This window comes from Oryctolagus cuniculus, chromosome 1, assembly GCF_051225735.1.
Source record: "Oryctolagus cuniculus isolate XC-2025 breed Fujian yellow rabbit chromosome 1, ASM5122573v1, whole genome shotgun sequence".
Classification (NCBI taxonomy): domain Eukaryota; kingdom Metazoa; phylum Chordata; class Mammalia; order Lagomorpha; family Leporidae; genus Oryctolagus; species Oryctolagus cuniculus.
Window position 1 is genome coordinate 146,161,904 of NC_142867.1, and position 22,507 is coordinate 146,184,410.

General features: G+C 52.0%; 1 protein-coding gene across 8 annotated transcripts in view; it reads left to right on the forward strand.

Annotated features, from left to right (window-relative positions):
* IPPK (inositol-pentakisphosphate 2-kinase) overlaps positions 1-22,507 on the forward strand; it is a 95,311-nt gene that overhangs the window by 25,760 nt on the left and 47,044 nt on the right. For 4 of the 8 annotated variants that reach the window (XR_016236482.1, XR_016236483.1, XR_016236481.1 and 1 more), the window contains exons 1-3: positions 4,839-5,122; positions 19,334-19,381; positions 22,256-22,351. Coding sequence is in view for 5 of the 8 variants with exons in the window: in XM_089336239.1 (XP_089192365.1) it covers positions 4,856-5,122; positions 19,334-19,381; positions 22,256-22,351 (411 nt within the window). In the remaining 3 variants the exon portion in view is untranslated. Of the gene's footprint in view, positions 1-4,809; positions 5,123-19,333; positions 19,382-22,255; positions 22,352-22,507 lie in introns of those variants that run through there. The other 4 variants (XM_089336248.1, XM_089336236.1, XM_002708226.6 and 1 more) reach the window with 4 other exon arrangements.

Consider the following 22,507-nt stretch of genomic DNA (forward strand, 5'->3'; position numbering starts at 1 on the left):
CAAGGACTTGGGCCATCTTCCACTGCTTTCCCAGGCCACAGCAGAGAGCTGGATCAGAGGTAGAGTAGTTGAGACTCAGGCAAGTGCTCATATGAATGCTGGCAGCATAGGATGCAGCTTAACTGGCTGTGCCACAATGCTATCTGCAATCACTCCTCCTGTGCTTGTATGAACACCTTGTACATATGAGTATGAGCACTGGAGGAAGAGTATTGTTAGAATAAATTTTTAGGTGTGGAAATTATGGGTCAATTGAGATTAGCTGTATTCGTTTTAGTGCTATAGCCACATGGAGCCCAAACAAGGCAGTATTCACTAATTCACCTCCACCAATAATGCACAGTATCTTTCCTCTCGCCCCCAGAAAACACTATGTAAGATTGTTTTTATTTTGCCACTCTGATGTATAAAATACATATATATTTTAATTTTAAAAGAGTATAGACACGGCCAGCACTGCGGCTCAATAGGCTAATCTTCCTCCTAGTGGTGCCGGCACACCGGGTTCTAGTCCCGGTCGGGGCGCCAGATTCTGTCCCAGTTGCCCCTCTTCCAGGCCAGCTCTCTGCTGTGGCCTGGGAGTGCAGTGGAGGATGGCCCAAGTGCTTGGGCCCTGCACCCCATGGGAGACCAGGAGAAGCACCTGGCTCCTGCCATCGGATCAGCGTGGTGCGCCGGCCGCAGCCCGCCAGCCGTGGCGGCCATTGGAGGGTGAACCAATGGCAAAAGGAAGACCTTTCTCTCTGTCCCTCTCTCTCGCTGTCCACTCTGCCTGTCAAAAAAAAAAAAAAAAGAGTATAGACAATGCATGCCTTTTATTTTGGAATTATTCTAGATTTACAGAAATATAAGGATAGTACAGCATTCTCATGCCCTTATTTCTCCCCAAAGTGAACAAACATAACAAAAGTATACTTATCAGAAGTAAAAATCCTACATGGGTACGTTACTATTAACTAAACTCCAGAATTTATTTGGATTTTACAGGTTTTTCTCACCAGTGTTGTTTTGTGTTCTAGGATCCAATGTTGCGCTTGGCTGTCCTATCTCCTTAACCTCTGATCTGACAATTCCTCAGTCTGTGTGTCTTCATTACTCTGACAGTTTTAAGCTCTAGTCAGGTATTTTAGATCCCTCAACTTGGATTTGTAGGTTTATGGGTTTTGGAGGAATTACCAGAGGTGAAATGGCCTTCTCATCATGCTGTGTCATACCAGGTGATATATGGTATCACAATTTCAAACACATATCAAAACAGCAGGAACAGAATAAGTACTCACCCATCTCTGGGCTTGCCCAGTTAGCAATGTTTTGTTTGTTTCTTGATGGCTTTTCAATGTGGTTGGATGTTTTCATCTTCTTTTCTTACTTTTCTTCTTCTTCTTTTTTTTTTTTTTCCAACAGAGTTAGTGAGAGACAGGAAGAAAGGTCTTCCTTCCATTGGTTCACCCCCCAAAATGGCCACTACGGCCGGCACGCTGAGCCAATCCGAAGCCAGGAGCCAGGTGCTTCCTCCTGGTCTCCCATGCGGGTGCAGGGCCCAAGCACTTGGGCCATCCTCCACTGCCTTCCCGGGCCACAGCAGAGAGCTGGACTGGAAGAAGAGCAACAAGGACAGAATTTGGCACCCTAACCGGGACTAGAATCTGAGGTGCCGGCGCCGCAGGCGGAGGATTAGTCTAGTGAGCCATGGCGCCGGCCTTTTCTCTTCTTCTTCCTTCTTTTGTCCCTCTTTCCCTTCCTTATTTATTTTTAACACAAAAGGAGAAAAATACTGGAAATGTAGGTGAAAGGGCATAACAAATCTAACAAGAGTTGCTCCCTCTCTTAGCTCAGACTGCCACGACAAAATACCACGTATTACGTGACATCAACAGCAGGCATCTATTCCTCACAGTTCTGTTGACTAATTCTGAGGCTGGGTCTTGCTGAGAGCTCTCGTGGCTTGCAGAGGCTGCCTCTTTGCCAAATCCTTCTATGGCAAAGAGAGAAGAAACTCTGACGTCTTTTCCTTTTCTTAAGGGCACCAATGCCACTGTTTTGGCTCTATCTTCATGACTTCACCTAAACCCAGTCACCTCCCCAGGGGAGTTGGGCTTCAACATATGAATTTGGGGTGTGTGGGGGGAGAGTGTATGAACATTTAGACCACAACACGATAGCCTTTCATTTTTTTGTTCAATACCTCTAGTCCCACTTCTTCCCAGTATACCCTATTATTACTTTGGACTCTAGGTTATGAGAGAAAAGAACTCAATCCAGACAGATGGAATTCATTGGCTCAAACACTTTAATTGCAAATGCTATGCCCTTCCTTGCTGTTTCCTGGTTCTCCTTCCCCTCTGTTGTCACCAACTGTGGTGCATGCACTAGTGCCAGCAACATGGACTGACCACCTGTCCCAACCTGCTTCTCCCTTCAGTCATTTCAACACAGGTCCCAGGAATGAGCTTCAGATGAACCTGAAGCATATCCCTGTATCTCCTGAACCAACCACTGGGTTTACATAATTTCCAAGGAATGTGACTCCTGACTACCTAAATGGAGGCTACAAGCCCAGACTTGAGAAAAGGAACTGAGTCAACTTAAGTCAGACTGCATAAGCTGGATGGATGAAAGGTGCTTCCCCTAGTAAACACTGGGTTAGTCATAGACAAGGCGGGTAGAAATCAATGGCAGGAAAACAACTGATGTCCCATACCCCACTGGTGGACATCTGATTCATGTCTGTCTGTTCATCTTTCCTTCTCTGCTCCCACCCCTCAGGGATGACCACTCTCTGCTGTGTCCTAAGCTGTTATGCCATCATATTTCAAAGCACTTGAATAGCTTTCCTGAACCCAGAGGTTTACCAAGTTGGGAAGGGAAGCTAGCATGGTTTCCATCAGGTTCATGCTTGGGGCCGGCATCATGGTGTAGATGGTAGAGCCACCGCTCATGATGCTGGCATCCCATGTGGTAGCTGATTTGAGTCCCAGCTACTTCAGTTCTGATCCAGCTTCCTGCTAATGTGCCAGGGAAAGCAGCAGTAGATGGCCCAAGTGCTTGGGCCCATGCACCCACATGGGAGACTTGGAAGAAACTCCTGGCTTTATCACTTCTTGGCTTTTTGGCTAAGATCAAGTGAAACTCTTAGCTTTGGTCTGTCCTAGTCCTGGCCATGGGGACTAAACCAGTGGGTGGAGGATCTCTCTCTACTTTTCTCTCTCTCCCTCCCCTACCACCTCTGTCTTTCAAATAAGCAAATCTTAAAACAATCCCCTCTCTGCATCCCATATTGGAGTTCAAGCGTGAGTTTGAGTCCCAGCTCCACTCCTGACTCCAGTTTCCTGCTAATTCAGACACTGGAAGGCAGCAGGTGGATGGCTTAAAACGTTGGGTCCCTGCCACCCATATGGGAAATCTGGATTAAGTTCCTGACTTGTGGCTTTAGCATGGCTTAACCCTGGCTATTGCAGGCATTTGGAGAGTGAACCAGTGGGTGGGAGATCTGTTCATGTCAAATAAATATAAAAAAATTCTCCATATGATTTTAAAATATAAAAATGATGAACCAAAATTTGATCTGCTTTTGGTCATTCACTCTATGCTGGCAGTTATAAACAGTGTCAGTACTCCTTTGTGTGTCTCGGGGGTGGGGGGAATACAGAAAGTTCCTAGTACCACAGAGGCTTCCTCAAGGACATGTTTTAAAACTTAATATACTATTGATTGTGATCTTATCTCTCCCTTCACAGGGTGTTGAGAAATCCAATCTTACTCATGTTAGGGTCCCCCCGCCACCACCACCTTGTGGAGGTGTGGAAAGTTTGGACTTCACGAACCCTAGGTTGTTCTTCCTGGCCTGTGCCTGCCCCTCTCTTGGGGGACTACTCACTCCAGGAGTGGCTATTTTGATCCTATTGCCCAACCCGCCACAGGGTGTGTCCTGAGCAACCTTTCACTGAGCCTCCCCTTTGGGTCCCAGGAGGGAAAAGGGAGACTCAAAGCTCTTGGCTCATTTTCCTGACTCCATTGGCCAGGTGCCTACCAAGGCTGAGTCAGCCATTCTCAAAGGTGGTCCTACAGGTTCTTCTTTTGTCAACCATTATCCGCATGAAGCAGGATGTTTTTTCCCCATGGGTAAGTCAATTACTGGGTGATGTGAGGTCCAGCTGTTTTATGTCCAACTTTAATGTGAAAATATTCTTCCTTTTCTGGGGAAACATAGCTGCGGAAAAATGTGTTTACTTTTAAACTTGTTTAAAATATGGTAATATTGATGGCTTTGATCCACATTAGCAAAATATTTTTGCGGCCTTCTATTACTTCCGTAATGTGGTCCCGAGAGTGTCGAATGGGAAACACCGACCTAATAATCTTCATGGTGCTGCGAGAATCAGCCCAGCTCCTCCGCACCGGAGTCAACTCAGGCCTCTAAGTCCGCGGGCGGGCGTAGGCGCCACGGGAGTCGCTCCCTTTGCCGGGCCACGTCCCCAGAGGGGACACCGGACGGCAGTGTTAGGTATGAGACTGCCATGAGCCACATGCCACTCCATAGACTCGAAATCTGGACTATGCCATGCCATAGAAGCGAAATTAGAGACGTCTTGCTCTGCTAGGTTCCCACGACTGAGTGCCTCAAGCCCCAGGGCACACAGCAAAGGACGCGACACCCCTGCACTAGCCAAAGGCAGCCTTTGGCTCTCCCAGCCAGCTTCACATCCGGTGCCCGGCCGGAAACCTCCTTTCCGGTTCTCAAGACCGCGCTCAGGAAGTGACTCAACTGCCAGCATCTAAGATGGCCACGGGTACACTCGCTGCCACAGTCCATAGGCCGAAGTGGGAGCAAACCCGGAAGTTGCCCGGTTAAGGCATGGAGGCCGTCGGGGGCGTGGCTTCCGGAGGCCCGCGCCTTCGAGTCGCCGCGGCGGGGTCGGGCGCAAGCAGCGGCTGTCAGGCCCTCCTTCCAGACGGCTGCGACTGGTGCCGGGCGAGGCAGGCGGCCCCCAACTTAAGTCCCCGCGTCCCGGCCCGCCGGGCACCTGGGCCGTGCCGGGGCATGGACGAGGAGAAGATGGACGAGAATGAATGGAAATATCACGGCGAGGGCAACAAGAGCCTGGTGGTGGCCCACGCGCAGGTGAGCCGCGGACGCGCGGATGGTCCGCGGGGTTTCCCGTCCCCCTAGTACGCCTTCCCCACCGGTCGGGTTCCTCTTCCCCACAGCACTTCCCTTACCCCCGGGGTCGTCCCGGCTTTCCCAGCACCTCCCTCCCGTCCTTCCCCCTGTAAGGATCCCCTCTCTACCTCTTTCCTCCCAGGGTCGGTCCCCCCGGTCCTCCTTGCAGCACTGTCCCTGTGGGTCGGTCCCCTGTCGCCATCGCCCTCCCGGTCTGTTCTCTCCCCAGGGTTGGTCTACCCTCCCTCTTTTGCTCCCCCATCCCGCCGTACTTAGTCTCGTTCCCTTGCCCTCCCCCAGGGTCACTTCCTATGTCCCACAGTACTCCTTTTCCGCCAGGATCGTCCTCATCCTTGTACCTCTGCCCTCAACCGTCTGCCTTTCCCTCTTCAGCACCCCATCTCCCATATTCTCATAACCCCTGTTCTTCTCCCATACCCCATCCCGTGCCAAACAGTACCCCCTTCTCCTAGGGCCATCCCTGCCCTCCCATTATCTCCCACCTAGGGTTGTTTATTTGTACCCTCCTCTGCTCTCGAGCCGCGTCATGCGGTGACGCTTCTGCAGGAGTGCCTGTCCCCAGCCCCAGGCAGGCCTGGGGGAAGTGCATGGGTTGCTATAGCTCCCAGCACGGAGGAGTTGAGCCTCGTGAGACCACGGAATTACTGTTTTCACTGCTGCTGTTAATCATAGCGGGGTATTGGCGACACATTCTTCTCTGGACTTTTAGAATTTAGAGGGTTGCACCAAGGACTTCCAGGGAGGTGAACCCAGGAAGGGAAGCATGTGTATTTGTGCAGGGGCCGTATTTCTTCCACATCTTGCTGTTAAAACCAGCCAGGGCTGTGGTGGGCTGGAGGGAGCAGCTGAAGCAGTGGGATGGTGTCATGCAGGGAGGAGTTTAAGTGGGGAAGTTAAAGGCAAACCAGAGCTGGCTGGATTTCCAGTCCCACCACTGTGCGGCGGAGCTCAGTGCCTGCAATTGTCAAATAGAACTGGCAATAGAATTTGCTTTGTGCAGCTGGTGGAGAGATCAGTTGAGCCAGAGCCCGACAAGTTATACCTTCCAAGTGGTAATTGTGGTTCCCTTGAACAGATGATGAAAGCGGAACTCGGAGAGGTTAAGGACCTGTCCCAGTCCATCTGCTCCCAGGGAGGCACGGGTGCTCCTGTTGCTCCTGTGTGGCTGCAGTGCTCATGGCATCATACAGCATAAGCTGCGAACACCCAGAAGCCCCTAGGCGCTGCCCTTGTGTTTGGCCAGATAGCTGCACAGCTGGGACTGCAGGCTTGCTCACGATTTTTAAGTGGGTTAACAATGGACAAGGCGAGGGGCCGACATGTGGCAGAGTGGTTAGGTCGCCATGTTGGCTGTCCACATTCCACACTGGAGTGACTGGTTTGTTTTGGCTACTTCTGATCTAGTTCCCTGCTACTGGGCAGCAGATGATAGCTTAAATATTTGGGTCTCTGCCACCCACATGGGAGACCTGGATGGAATTTTGGGCTCCTGGCTTTGGCTTGGTCCAGCCTGGCTACTGTGGGCCTTTGGGGATTGGAATAGTGGATGAAGATCTCTGTGTTGCCTCTCTGGGTCTCTTTCTCTGTTTCTCTGCCTTTTAAACAAGACAAAATAAATTTTAACTAACGGACAAGGTTTACCCACGGCCGCCCTTGTGTGGAGTCTGCTGGGCCCATTGTGTTCTGAGGCTCCAGTGTGACTTCCTTTTGTTGTCGGGTCTCTGTGCTGATTCCCTGAATCCTTCCCTAGAGCAGCTACTTTGCCTTTCAGCTGTGTAATAAGATTGGATGGCGTATTTCTGCATTTTCGGGATAGCAAGTGCTCCTTACAGTGTGGGCTGGTACATTCAGTCTCAAAAGTAGCAGCAGGTGGGAGGCTGGGAGCACAAGGAGAGCCAGGGCTGGAAGAGCAGGGGCTTCGGGGCGGCCGCCTGCCTGTCCCCCAACTCTGAGCAGGCAGCCCGGCCCCTCCTGGTTGCACAGCTCCAATCATTCCATTGTAAGTCTTTGAAAATGTGCCTACAGCTGTCAGATGGTCCTGATTTTATGTCTGAATTTGCTTTATTATGCCCGTTCCTTCTTGGTGGGCTTTTTTTTTTTTTAACCTTAATGTTTGAAATCAAGGATTATCACAGCAAATAGTATCGCATGAAGCCATTTCCTACCAAGATAAGGGTGGTGAAGTTTGAGGGTACCTGTGCCCCATGTGGGTAAATTGAAGTGTGCTGAGCGGCCTGGAGGAGAGCCTGCCAGCTCCGCCTTGCTGGCATGTTTGCTTAGGCTGCAAACCAAGGAGGTGAGAACGAGACCTGGGTAGTAGTTTATCAGGGCCTCTTGTGTCCAGGGAGAGGGTGTGTGTGTATGAGCGAGATTGAGAAGGTGGTGAGAGGGAACAGGAGGGGTCCTGCTCCTGTGGGGGCCGAGCTTGTGCACATCCAGGCTCCTGAACTGGGAACAGGTGCACCCTGCTTCTCTGTTCAACTCCCCAGCTCCATCCCGTTCAGTCCAAGGAAGCACGAGGCCTTCACCAGTTTTCCCAGATAAGGAGGTTCGGCTCTCTCCTCTGAAAGGTCTGTGTCTGTCTGCTGTCCTGCGTGGGAACATCCTATGCCCATCCTGCAGAGCTGAGTGTTCCCGTGGGGGAGGGGAGACCTACACACTCACTGGTCGTCAGTTTAGAAGACCGTGGCGAGGCTGCCTCCTGTGTTACCTGCATATGCAAAGGTGCAGTGAGAGACAGGAGCAGAGTGTGTTCTCTGTGGATTGTGAGGCTTGTGGCAAATGGAGTAGCAGAGCTTGGGCTTGGGGAAACGTGGGCTGGCGAGCAAGAAGATGGACAGCAGGCCAAACCTTGGAGAGTAGGGGCTAGGGTTTTCTTTTTTTCCTCCTTTTTTTGGTTGCTAGAGAAACAGAACTTGCGTTCTCTGGGCCATTCCCCAAATTTCTACAACAGCTGGGGCTGGATCAGGCTGAAGCCAGGAGCTAGGAACTTGATCCAGGTCCCTACATACGTGGCAAGGACCCGAGTACTTGAGCTGTCACCTGCTGCCTCCCAGAGTCCCCTCGGCAGGAAGCTAGAATTGGGCGTGGAGCTAGGACTTGAACCCAGGTCCTCTGATGTGGGACATAGGCATCTTAACTGATTGATATCTAAACTGCTCGGTCAAATGCTCGCTGCAGAGAGGAGTTGTGCTGGTGTTCCTGATAGTGGTGGTCAGCTTTCCCATGGTCCCATCTCTCAGAGGGGCCCAGATGGCTCTGGCCAGTGCTAACTTTGCCCATCGGGTCTCGTTTTGTCTTTGCTTGAGGCAGCCATGTAGTTTGATACTTTTCCAGGCATGGCATCTGCCATGTCTTCAGCCCTGGCTAGTGCAGACCCTCTGATGGCCTTGCAAGACTCTCAGCCTGGGTGCATGGTCTCGGGTAGGTGTCTGGAGCCCCAGGAGTGGACCCCTTGGGCAGGGGCATGTCCCATCTGGGTCCAGACTTTCCTTGGTGCAGTCTGAGGGCGCTGTATCTATGCTAACAGCCACCACCCAGGTCAGTGAATCCTGCACTTCCATGCACTACTGTGGCTAGACTTCTTTCCACAACTTCTGCACTTGCCATTTTCTCCTTCAGCTTGTTGGTGTTGGTCCAGCATCCTGTTGGGTGAAGGTCGCTATGTCTGGTTTGTTTGATCTCCTTTATCTCCTTTAAGTGTCCAGGGGACTGAGCGGATAGGGCCTCCTTGGCCTTGGGGTGCAGGAGCAGATGTGTCCGTGTTTGTCCCAACATTCAGCTATCGTGAAATTTTCCTTCTTGTTGACAGAGGTAACATGAAATACTTTGCCACTGAGCTGACCTGCCAACAAAGAGCATTTAAAAAAAGCGTGAGGAAGGGGACAGTGTTGTGGCAAAGCAGGTTAGGCCGCCGCCTGCAATGCCGGCATCCCATATGGCATGGTTTGTGTGCCAGCTTTCCCGCTTCTAATCCAGCGCCTTGCTAATGAACCTGGGAAAGCAGTGGAAAATGGCCCACGTGCGCCCATGTAGGAGACCAGGATAAAGCTCCTGGCTCCTGGCTTTGGCCTGGCTCAGCCCTGGCTGTTGTGGCCATTTGGAGAGTGAACCAGTGGGTGGAATCTCTTTTTTTAAAAAAAAATTTTTTTGACAGGCAGAGTGGACAGTGAGAGAGAGAGAGAGACAGAGAGAAAGGTCTTCCTTTACCGTTGGTTCACCCTCCAATGGCCGCTGTGGCCAGCGCACTGCAGCTGGCGCACCACGCTGATCCAATGGCAGGAGCCAGGTGCTTCTCCTGGTCTCCCATGGGGTGCAGGGCCCAAGCACCTGGGCCATCCTCCACTGCACTCCCTGGCCACAGCAGAGAGCTGGCCTGGAAGAGGGGCAACTGGGACAGAATCTGGTGCCCCGACCGGGACTAGAACCCAGGGTGCTGGCGCCATAGGTGGAGGATTAGCCTATTGAGCCGCAGCGCCGGCCGGAGTCTCTTTTCTATCTGTCCCTCTCTGTATAACTCTTTCAAATAAATAAAATATTTCTTTTTTAAAAAAGTATAAGGAAAGTTGCTCATTTTCATTCCAGTTTTGTAAACTTTCTGATTCTGAGGAGAGTTCTGGTTGTTTATTTCTTGTTTATTTTTAAAGTATTATTTGAAAGGCAGAGAGAGACAGAGACAGATCTTCCATCTGTTAGTTCATCCTCAAATGCCCCCAGCAGCCAGGGCCGGGCCAGGCCAAAGCCAGGAGCCTGGACCTTCATCTGGACCTCTGACGTGGGCGGCAGGGACCCAGGACCTGAAGCCTTCCCACGGCGCAGGGAGCTGCATGCGAAGCTGAGGAGCAGGCCTTGAACTGGGTGCTCTGATGTGTGTCACGGGTGCGGGAAGTGATGGCTTGACCCAACTGCCCCGGATGCCTGCCTAGGGCTCGGATTATTTCTGCAGATTTTTCTGGCAGCTGGGATGTTTGGGCCTTGAAAGTGTGAAGTTCAGCAGGGGCTGTCTCACTGTTGCTGTTCTCATCTTATGTTTCAGGATTTGTGGTTATAGATCGTACTTTTTTTTTTTTTTTGTAATATCACTATGGTTTTAAATATATTTTATTTATTTGAAAGCTAGGAAGAGCAATATCTTCCATCTTTTGGTTCACTTCCCAAGTGCCCACAACTGCAAGGGTTGGGGCAGGCCAAAACCAGGAGCCTAGAACTCCCTCTGGGCCTCTCCCACGGGTAGCAAGGACTCAGCCTCTGGAGCTGTTTCCTGCTGTCACCCAGGCTTGCATTAGCAGGAAGTTGGGGCAGAAGCAGAGTAGCTGTGTCATGAACCCGGCACTTGATATGGGATGTGGATTTTCCAAGCAGCAGCTTTCACCTACTGAACCACAATGCCCACTCCTTAAATATCAAAGTTTAAACAAAGTATGTGGAAAAGCAGGTTACAAAAAGATGTAAAATGTGATTCTTTTTTTTTTTTTTTTTGACAGGCAGAGTGGACAGTGAGAGAGAGAGACAGAGAGAAAGGTCTTCCTTTGCCGTTGGTTCACCCTCCAATGGCTGCCAAGGCCGGCGTGCTGTGGCCAGCGCACCGCGCTGATCCGATGGCAGGAGCCAGGTACTTCTCCTGGTCTCCCATGGGGTGCAGGGCCCAAGCACTTGGGCCATCCTCCACTGCCTTCCCGGGCCACAGCAGAGAGCTGGCCTGGAAGAGGGGCAACCGGGACAGAATCTGGCTCCCCGACCGGGACTAGAACCCGGTGTGCCGGCACCGCAAGGCGGAGGATTAGCCTAGTGAGCTGCGGCGCCGGCCTGAAAAACATTAAATTTTAAAAAGTTGATGCTCTTTGTTAATTTCTAGTTTAGTTTTCTGTTTTTGAGGAGATAATTAGAAATGTAAGTGAAAATCTTATACACAAGGGTATCCATTAACAGAGTTATCTATGTCAGCGTAAGTGGAATGTTAGCACAGATCATGCTTCTTCCTGGAGGGCCTGGGAGCACATTAGAGGTTTTGTTCTCTCTCTCTCTCTTTTTTTTTTTTTCAACTGTATGGCATATTTCCAAGCCTGGGCCATTCTCTTCTCTAATTTTTACTTGAAACTAATGGAGATAGCTTTAACTTTTTGTTGCCACCAGCATTTTAAAAAGTGTTTGTCTATTTTCATTTACTTGAAAGAGCAATACAGGCCGGCGCCGCGGCTCACTAGGCTAATCCTCCGCCTTGCGGCGCCGGCACACCGGGTTCTAGTCCCGGTCGGGGCGCCGGATTCTGTCCCGGTTGCCCCTCTTCCAGGCCAGCTCTCTGCTGTGGCCCGGGAGTGCAGTGGAGGATGGCCCAGGTGCTTGGGCCCTGCACCCCATGGGAGACCAGGAGAAGCACCTGGCTCCTGGCTTCGGATCAGCGCGGTGCGCCGGCCTCAGCGGCCATTGTGGGGTGAACCAACGGAAAAAGGAAGACCTTTCTCTCTGTCTCTCTGCCTGTCAAATAAATAAATAAATAAAAAAGAAAGAGCAATACACACACAGACACACACATACACAGAGGGGGAGAGAGAGAGAGAGAACACATGTGTGCAATAGATCTGTCTGCTGGTTCACTCCCCAAATGTCAGCAATAGCCAGAGCCGGGCCTGGCAGAAGCCTGGAACCCAAAACTCCATCCAGGTCTCTCACGTGAGGAGCAGGGGCCCAAGCACTTTTAGAAAACAAGTGTGCTATCCTGCATTTGAGATTTTGAATGTTCCTTGAGGTTGATGCTTGTGATGTAGCTTCTTTCTTGAAGTTCTTTGCTGTCACCTCTGAGCTCATGGAGAGCCCTGTACGTGGCGCCCTCTGTGTGTGTTACTTCATTTATGCTGCAGTTGCATGGTTAGAGTCAATTCCAAATTGTCTTCCCTGTAGTGATGTTCAGCCCTTTGGTGGCACCTTCCTAGCTTCTGGGGGTGTGAGGCTGTTTTTCCTCTGGGCCTGCTTCCTTCCGTTTTCATCTTCCGGGTGATAGGACCTCGTTGTCCCCACCCAACTCAGTCAGAGCTTTAGCTGCCGGGACTTGGTGTTTCTGTCTTGAGAGCAGAGCCATGGTCCTAGGGCAGCCCAGGGTCTGAGGGCCCCAGCCTTGCCCATGCTTCTCTGACTTCTGCGCCTTTGGCAGTTGTCAGGTTTTGTAGTCTTTAGGGACTGAGCTGCACCAGCCCCAAGTGCAGGCGTGTTGTCTGCATAGGCCTTCAGTGCCCCCAGGGTCCCATCCTGTGTGCCACATTGTCCCACTGTGTCTCCCTCACTCTCTCACCAGTGTTCACTCCAGTCCTTTGAGGATGGCTGTGGAGCTGCACTGGAGCCACCAACTCCTGGGCCGGAGGCACCTTGCTGGGTTGGACAGGGTCTCCCACCGCAGCCACCTCCTTTCTGGCCTCACTGCATAGCCTGCAGAGCCCTGAGCTGCCTTCCTCCCTGGGCTCATCCGGTATCACAGCTCCACAGCTCCGTCCTCCCTGGCACCTGCTTGGAGGCCCAGCCACAGCAATAGGAGCACCTCCTGTGGGGCCCTGCCCTGGGAGCCTTGCTGCTCCGCCCCCACTGAGTTCTGCAGGGCCTAGTGGCACATTTCTGATTGTCCCAGAGGTACACAAACACCTTGGCAGACCTCATGTGGCTTCCGGTCTGATGGAATAGAGCAAAGCAGGGTGGACAGGGCCCGCAAGGAGGTGGCCTTGAGAGGTAAACATTTGGGGTTCTCCATGGCTCCTTCCTGGGGTCTTCTGCACAGTTTGGGAGAAGCTGGGGCTGTCTCTGTGAGGCTGGGCTGCGTCTTGAGAGTAACCCCTGTGCTGTGGAACCTTTTCTCTTTTCCTCCCTGAAAGGTGGCCTGATCCTGGCTTCCTCAGGTCTTTCTGTGGCCCTCTTCCTGCGTTTTCCCCTCACCAGATGGAAGAAGTGACCTTGGCAGGGTCTTGGACACAGTTGGCTTAGTGGGTGGCACCCCCAGTGTGCATGCCCTGTAGTGTCAGGAGCCTTGACTGATAGGGCTTGCCAGCTTTGCAGGTGGCAGCTTAAACTGCTGTGCCACAATGCTGGCCCCAGGAAGGTACATTTTACTTTATCTTATTTTATTTTTAAAGATTTATTTATTTTATTTGAAAGGCAGAGAGACAGAAAGACTTCCACCTGCTGGTTCACTCCCCAAATGGCTGCAGTGGCCAGAGCTGTGCCAATCCGAAGCCAGGAGCCAGGAGCTTCCTCAGGATCTCTATGCGGGTGCAGGGGCCCAAGGACTTGGGCCATCTCTTACTGCTTTCCCAGGCCACAGCAGAGAGCTGGATCGGAAGTGGAGCAGCCGGGACTTGAACTGGTGCCCATGTGGGATGCCGGCACTGCAGGTGGCAGTTTTACCCGTTACTCCGCAGCGCCGGCCCATGAAGGTACATTTTAAACACCTGATTTCAGATGAGAAATTTCAGATTTGATAAGAGGAAAAGAGTTATTTCCTGCAGAACTAGTTAAAAAGTAGTTGAGCACAGGAGCCCTGGAGCCCACCTGGCAGGCATTGGTAAGGAATCCCCTTAGGCTGTGTCTGTCCCACACGCCCAGCTGTGGCTGCCTCTGGGTCATCATGTCCTTCTGCTGGTGAGAGCTGGTACAGTCAGTGTTGCCTTTTCACGTAATTTATGCCATCTTCCTGCAAGTATGTTGCCAGGACCCGTGGCCAGCCACGTCTCCAAAGGCCTCTGCCTGGGACATCCTGAAGACCACCTGCCTTCAGCAGGCCCAGTCCTGTTAGGCCCCACATGAGGGGCGGTTGGCTGGCTATGCAGGATGGAGCCAAGTACGTGTGAGTGTTGCTGTTGGTTAAGTTGGTCTTTAACGCTGCTGCTACTTCAGTGGCCCGGGGGGTGGGTGCTTGGGTTTCTGGTGACAGTGTTTGGGTAATAATCGGGTGGGTGGAGAAAGTGGTTTCCCTGGAAGGGGCCCTGGGGCTCCTTTGACTTTCTTGTTTGGTGGTGGTTTGGTTACCCAGTGGGAAGGGAAAGGGGGAGACTCCAGCAAGGACCGCAGGGGGCTGAGGACAATGCTGTGAGAGGACAGGCCGGGGGTGGGGGCAGTCAGTGGTCCTTCATGGACTTTGCTGTTCAGGCCCGGCAAGGCCCATGTCTGCCAGCTTGTCCTCCCGCCCCCCTCCCCCCCATGACTGTGACAAGGAGGCTGACAACTGGAGAGACCTGGAGACCCCTGAGGGTCCAGGGGTCTGCACAGCCTTGACCTGACTTGTCTTCAGATTGCAGCTGGGCCGGCTGCAGGACATGGTTCCCCTAGACTTGATCTGTCCTTGAGGAGGAGCCTCATTCTCTGTAAACTGAGATCCTTGAGGGAGAGAGCGATGGTGGCGCTGATGTCGTTTGTGGGTGGCGCCTGGGCTTCTTACTGCAGTGATAGTGATTGTTATTGGTATTAATGCACACTAGTGTGAAGACTAATGTCACTTCTTATTGGCAAGAAGTGAGGGTGAACCCTGGAAGGCACTGCTGCCCTGATGCCCTTTTCTCCTGGCATCTCTGGGTGGTTTTTCTTTGCATAGCATCCTGTATAATTTGTTTTTAAATTTTTTTCTTCAATATTTACTTATTTGTTTGAAAGGCAGAGTTAGAGAGAGAGAGATCTTCCATCAGCTGGTTCACTCTCCAAATGGCTGCAACGGCTGGGGCTGAGCCAGCCTGAAGCCAGGAACCCAGAACTCTGTCCGGCCCTTCCACATGGTCAGACGCCCAAGTACCCTGGCCATCGTCTGCTGCCTTCCCAGGCACGTTAGCAGGGAGCAGGATTGGAAGTAGAGCCGCTGGGACTCAGCCGGCACCCCGGGGGGCATACCAGCATCACACGCAGTTGTTTATCAGTGCACCACAACGCTGTCCCCCCAACCCCCACCCCCTGAATTTTCTTCTTGATAGTCCAGCGATAATGGATCTTGGAATGAACTTCTACTTGGTATTAATGGTTTTGTGGGTGTGTTTGTGTGTGGGGTTATAACAATGCAGAGGAAATCTGTGTTTTCCACTGTAAATGCAGAAAAGGCCAGCTCTTCCTGCCTGCACTGGGAACGCGGTGGTGGTTCTCTAACATGGGAAGTCCGAGTGTGTTCTCGGGCAGTGGCTGCCAGGTGAGCGGTGTGACCTGCGCTCCGGGGCCCTCTGGCCTCCCGCTGAGGCTGCTGTGGGGCGTTCCTGCTATGGAAACTGGCACGTCTTGCCCAGCTTCACCCTTCTCACGACTGTTTGGCTACAGAAATCTGTGCTGCAGCTTATTCATCGGTTCCGCATGGAACTCTGCAAGTGCTGTGTCCATGTACGAGTGAGCTGGGGCCCCAGTGGCTGGTAAGCTTGCCTCTGTGTGCACCGAGAGCTTGGGGTGGGCCATGGCAGGGAGGGTGGCTCTGTGCCCACCTTGCTGCACTGTGTTTGCTTACTGTGTGGCTCTCTAAGTCTGACCAGCTGATCCTGGGCAACTTTTGCCTTTCCACACTCACACTTAGTGTTCTTGGAAGTGTGTTGCCAAGTCTGCTGTCAGTGGAGAGCTGTGCTATTTCGTGTCTAATTGTGGTGGAGACGTTTGGGCACACTTTGGAGTGGGACAGTGCTGTCGTGTCCATGCCAGGAGGGAGTGCACTGTTAGGATGGCGAGTTTCCAGAAGGTTGTTCAGTTGTAGGATTTCTGCATATCAACTTCTGTTTTTCACTGAATCTTGCTGGATTTGAATTCCATTAAAATGAAACTTAGTGGATTCCTGAGATTGCTTGTTTATGCCAGCTTGGGACTTGGGAGGGACAGTGGCAGCATGCTTGTCATTGACCTTGGTTCCTTGGGACTAGGCCTGGGATTTGAGGAAGGGACAGGTGGCAGTGGCTTACCAGTGACCTTGTATATAGCACTGACCCGGATGTGGAACTCAGTGCGGGGGCTGGGGATCCTGCAGGTCTGACCGATGACGATGGGTTTTAAGAGAAGCAGCAGGAGCAGGATGTGTCCTCTGAATGGGCGGGTGGGCGGGCGCTGGGTGGAGCTGGCAGGGAGACTGGGTCAGCCTCCGCAGGCTTCTGTTGCTCAGTCTGCTCATTCCGTCTTCTGGTACAGCAAGCTGCACTTCGTTATTTTATTTTGTTTTGTTTTTTTATTTGAGAGGCAGAGTTAGAGAGGGAGAGTTGGAGAGAAAGGTCTTCCATCCTCCGATTCATTCCCCAAATGCCTGCAATGGCCGGAGCTGGACGGATTCGAAGCCAGAGCCAGGAGCTTCTTCTGGGTCTCCTGTGCGGTACAGAGGCCCAGTGGTACTTGGGCCATCTTCTACTGCTTTCCCAGGCCATTAGCAGGAGCAGCCAGGACATGAACCTGCACCCGTATGGGATGCCAGCGCTGCAGGCAGAGGTTTAGCACACATGCCACAGCGCCGGCCCCACAGGCCGCACTTTCAAGCCTTCTCTGATGTACTGCTGCCTGTACCCCTACTGGGTCTTGCTCTGTGGCTGCAAGTGCAGGGGCTACCAAGGCTTCTGCCTGTGTCTGCCTTCTTCCCTGTTGTACGGATGGAGCCCTCCTAGGCATACTCTGCTTCCCATGCAGAGTGTATGTTAATATGTGGACATAAGGGCCTGTGCCGCGGCTCACTAGGCTAATCCTCCGCCTAGCGGCGCCGGCACACCAGGTTCTAGTCCCGGTCGGGGCACCAGATCCTGTTCCGGTTGCCCCTCTTCCAGGCCAGCTCTCTGCTGTGGCCAGGGAGTGCAGTGGAGGATGGCCCAAGTGCTTGGGCCCTGCACCCCATGGGAGACCAGGATAAGTACCTGGCTCCTGCCATCGGATCAGTGCGGTGCGCCGGCCGTGGCGGCCATTGGAGGGTGAACCAACGGCAAAAGGAAGACCTTTCTCTCTGTCTCTCTCTCTCACTGTCCACTCTGCCTGTCAAAAAAAATAATAATAATTAAAAAAAATGTGGACATATGTATGTTAATGTGGACATTTAAAAGTTGAAATATTCAAATAAGCAGAAATTTTTAAAAATTATTGTAATGGTTGCCACCTGGAAATAAAAATGGCCTATCACTGGCGCTGTGGTACAGTGGGTTAATTTCCTGGCCTGAAGCGCTGGCATCCCATTTGGCACCGGTTCCAGTCCTGGTTGCTCCTCTTCCAATCCAGGTCTCTGCTATGGCCTGGGATAGCAGTAGGAGATGGCCCAGGTGCTTGGGCCCCTATACCCACTTGGGAGAACTGGAGGAAGTTCCTGGCTCCTGGCTTCGGATCAGCACAGCTCCAGCTGTTGCGGCCATCTGGGGAGTGAACCATCAGATGGAAGACCTCTCTCTCTGTCTCTACCTCATTCTGTAACTCTCTTTCAAGTAAATAAAATAAATCTTTAAAATAAAAAAGGGATGGCTTTCAGGCTTTCCTTATGCAAACAGAACACACGCATACTTTATTAAAAAAATTTTACTTTAAAATGAATTTTTAAAGATTTTATTTGAGAGAGAAAGTTACAGAGAGGGAGGGGCAGGGAGAAAGGTCTTCCATCTGCTGGTCACTCCCCAGATGGCCACAACGGCTGGAGCTGAGCACCTCTGAAGCCAGGCGCTTCTTCTGGGTCTCTCACATGGTTGTAGGGGCCTAAGCAAGCACAGCTTGGGCTGTCTTCTGCTTTCTCAGGCCTTGGAGAGTTGGATCAGAAGAAGAGCAGCCAAGACACGAATTGGCACCTATGTGGAATGCCGGGGCCACAGGCAGGGACCTAGCCTGTTATGCTACAGGGCCAGCCCCTAAAAATTGAAATTGGAGTATAACATGCCCATAGAAAACTACTCAGATCCTAAGAGTAGCCTAGTTATCACAAAGTAAATGGACCCATAATCCATGACCAGTCCCTTCCAGAACCCTCCTCAGGGCCTGTTCCCTGTGCTCAAGGGTGGGCACCAATCAGTCTTACCTGTTTGTTGAATTTTATTTAAATAGAAATACCCATACATATGTCAGTGTATACATATATCTTCCTTTTGCTTTTATGAAAATGAACTGTTTGTTTATTCCCTTTTCTGTGACTTCCCATGTAGCTGTGTGTGATGACCTACTGGACAGCTGTAGATTCTGCGCTCTCTTATTTCCTTGTAAGGTACTTCAAGGTTTGAAATACATCTTCTGTATTTCGTCTTAAAAAGCTCATTTATTTTAATTAATTTATTTAAGACAGAGATCCTCCATCCCTGGTTGACACTCCAAATACTTGTAATTGCCAGGACGGGACCAGGCCAAAACCAGGAGCCTGGAACTTTCAATCCAGGTCTCCCATGTGGGTGGCATGGGTAGCAGGGACCCAAGTACTTGGGCTACTACCTGCTTCTCCTAAGGTGTGTGTTAGCAGGAAGTTGGAATCTAAAGCTGAGAAGGTGGAGCCAGTACTTGAACTCAGATACTCTGATAGGGGATTTGGGTGTCCCAAGTGGAATCCTGTCTGCTGCATCAAATAGTTGCTTCTAACATTTATTTATCTCATAAAGTGAGAGAGAGGGATAGATGGATAGGCAGAGATCTCTCATCCACTGATGTTTCCCAGATGCCCAAAACAAGACTCTGGGAGCTAGGAACTCAAATCCACGTCTCCTCTGTGGGTGCCAGGGGCCCGCTTCAGCTGTCACTTGGTGCTTCCCGAGGTGTGCATTAGCAGGAAGCTGGAGTTGAGTGTGGAGCCAGGACGCAACCCCTGCACTCCAGTATGGGATGTGGGCATCCCAACCCGAGGTTAGCTGCTGTGCCAGGTATACCCCCTTTCTGTGTGTTACTCTTCCACTGTTGATGGTTTAGGTAGTTTTCATTTTATTTACAATTATAAATGATGCTTTTATACACAGTAACTGAAGTCTTTTGTGTTCTTTTAATTATTTCCTTAAGATAAATATCTGAGAGTGACTGGCTGGGTCAAAGGTCGAAGGATTTCCTGGCTGCTCTGCGCCCCTGTGCCTTCAAGAGGCCCCACATGGCCTCCCCCCAAGAGGCTTCCCAGCCACCTCACCCTCAGCTTCACCGTGAGCTTTGTGCACCGAGGACATGACCCGCATGCTGACCCTCTGTGTCCAGGCTTTGGGCGAGGACTGATTGAACTTTTGTTTGATTTTTCAATAGCGCTGTGTTGTGCTGCGTTTCCTGAAGTTTCCTCCGAACAGGAAGAAGGTAAGATTGTTGGGTTTGCCACACGGTCATTACAACACTTAAAACTTTTCCCCCTGATGCAGAAGTGCTAATGTTGTAGAAATTTAAGGTTGACATAGCGTTCACAGAAGGAATTGGTGTGTCCATCATTCCTGACATAAAACCTGTGCGGCCTTAGCCCTGTGACCTGTGGTGTCACTGTGTAACCGTGATGGGACTGCGTCACTTGAGCAGGAGCTGCCTTGCCCAGCCTATGGGTCCTGCTGCTGTCCCCACTGTGTTGAAGGCCCCAGGACCGGGTCTAAGCCTAGGTCCTTTGCACCTGCCGTCTCCATTTCCCCTCTGTGGAACCATATCCACGAAAATGGAGGGTCAAAGTGTGGGGAGCAGCTCAGACTAGACTAAGTTACTGGAATTAAGACTTATTCTATGCACCTGCTCTCCCACAATATGGCGCTGGGAGAGAAGAAAACAGCTTCTACACAGCTGCCTCCAGTTCAACCAATAAACTGTAGGACTTGCTCCTGATTGGAGGAGAGCAGCGTACTCGGCGTGTGGGCAGCCGAGTTGGGATTGGCAGAGGAGGACTATAAAGGAGGAGAGAGACGGCATGCACCAGGAACATCTAAGGGGAACATCTAGCTGAAGGAACGCCTGTGCAGCCCCCGAGAGAGCCGGCCGGCGGAGTGCCGCTCCCCTGCGGAAGTGGGGAAAGTGGCAGGGGGAACTGCCCTTCCACGGAGGTGGAAGGGATAGTAGCCAACCCGGGAAGAACCAGCAGCAAACCCGGGGAGGGCCGAGCAGACGAAAGAACAGCGCAGGGTCTTGTGTCGTTCCTCCACGAAGAGGGGGAGCGACATAATGGTGCCGTGACTCGGATATGAAGCCTAGGCAGGGCTTAGTGTCGTTCCTCCATGAAGAGGGGGAGCGACACAAAGCTTGGTAGATGTCTGTCTGAAAAGTTGCAGCCAGGGAGGCCGGTGATCACGAGGTTTCTGTTTGCCGAGTTCCCCACGCAGGACGCCGTGGCACCTGCAGAAGCTGACAGTGACTGGGCGTCTCCCCTTACGTGTGTACCTCAGGTGATCTGTGGGGCCTTCCTGTGTTGGTGGCTCTTTTCTGCTCCCGTCTCATCAGGCAGGCCCATAGGGGAGGCTGAATCTCGCCCCATCATTCTGTGCTCCTGGCCGGCGGAGGTGTGAGCAGCCCAGGCTGTGAGGGGCACCCCACAGTGGGGCCTGTGGAGCTCCTTTGAGTGGCTGTGACAAAGGAGGGCATGAAGCTGATGATCCATCCTATCGGTGGGCTCCTGGGAGATGGCAAGTCAAGTATCTTAGGGTAGAGATCAGAGAAGGGAGGTGGGGGCCGTTGGGTGGAGGTGGATGTTTGCAGGACAAAGCACGGGTTTGATTTCGTAGTAGGAGAGGAGCATGCTGGGTGTTGCTGTTGGTGGGGGCTGCAGTGCCATGCTGGGAGTGAGGAGGCCCCAGCAGCCCATAGCTCCTGCTTCAGCTGCTGAGGGAAATGGCCATCTGCTATCCTGTGTGGCCGTTGTTAGTAAAATGGCGCCACTGATAAGATCTGTGCCCTGGATGCCATGTTGCCTCTGGCCCTTGCAGCCACATTGCACAGTATGCTGTGGTCCTAAGCTCCATGGTCTTACCCACTGGTGTCAGCCCCACCCCACCCTAATGGGAGTCTCTACTCCTGTTTCCCTACCCGCCCCCCAGCAAAGGTATAATAGGACCCATTTCCCGGACACGTGTCCTCTTTTTCTTTCTTTTCCCTTTCCCTCTGGTCTGTTGGGTTTCTCCCACCAATAAACCTTTTCCCTTACTCGAGTGTTTAGTATATTTTGTGGTGGCCTTACAAGCCACAAAGTATCCTGGGGTGGCTTCCAGCCTCCTCGAACCCCCTCTCCACGTTCTTCTTGTTCAGTGGCTGTAGCACCTTTGGTGGGACCCCAAACAGGTTTTCCTGTGTAGATGGGGTCTTCCTGATGGCATTTGCCTGATTCGTTCTTTGAGTGGTGCAACCTGACCCAGTTGTGTCATTCAGGGGATGTGTGGTGGTTCTCCTGTTGTCTGGACAGGCTGTTTGTCACCAGCTTTTCTCAGCTCCATGGGGCCACGGAGTATTTTTGAGGTCTTTCTGTGGGGCTGAGTTCTGATGGGATCCGCCTGGCATGGGGACAGGACGTCTGTATGAGCTGTAGCTGTGCAAGGCAGGGCTCAGAGCAAGTCGAGTTCTCCAGGAGCTGTGAGGGTACAGGTTAGGGCTGGGAGCAGGTGGTGGGTTCCAAGGGCCATGAGAGTACAAGCTGCCACTCAGTCCTGGACTTTCCTAAGGGGGACTCTTGTGCACAGCCAGAGCTGCAGGCCACCCTTTATGGACATCGCTGTCCTGGGAGAGCCCACCCTTGGCGCTTTGGGCCTCATCCTTTGGCTGGATCGAGAGATACAGGATGATTTTCTGTCTTGCTTGGTCTCATTAGCTTAATGACTTTAAGAACTTCAGACTAGGGAGCAAATGTTTTATTCTATACTTAGAGGCTAAAGATTAAAATCTAAGACCTAACAGCTTTGAGACGCGGAAGGTTTCCCAAATGGGGTTCCACGGGAGACAAATGGGGCCGTGATGCTCCTTCTCGGGAGGCGTGGCACAGCAGGGAGTGGGTGGGGCGGGAGGTGGACCTCAGCTGGAAGGCCACAGAGGAGGGAAGCTGTGTGGGGCCCTGGGGCCCCTCCCCAAGCCCCAGGGCCACTGCCTGGGTTTTGTTTGTGGCTTGGCTGCTGCCCTTGCTTGTGACAGGGCTGGTGGCGTTCTGTGTCCCTCTTTTAGGGGTGTCAGCCTGGAGATCCACGCCTTAGGCCGTCCTGTGCTTGTCTTTTACAGACCTCGGAAGAGATATTTCGGCACCTGCAGAACATAGTGGACTTTGGCAAAAATGTCATGAAGGAGTTTTTGGGAGAGAACTATGTTCACTGTGGGGTAAGTGACTTTTCTGTTTGTGGTGCTGCTGTGTGTTGGCAGTGTGCTCAGTGTCTCTCATCAGTTGGAACTTGATGCTTAGAGACAATCCTTCTGTGGTCTCCAAGTACTCTCCTACTTGCTGTGCTGTGTGGGCAGAGCATTTTCTACCTGAGG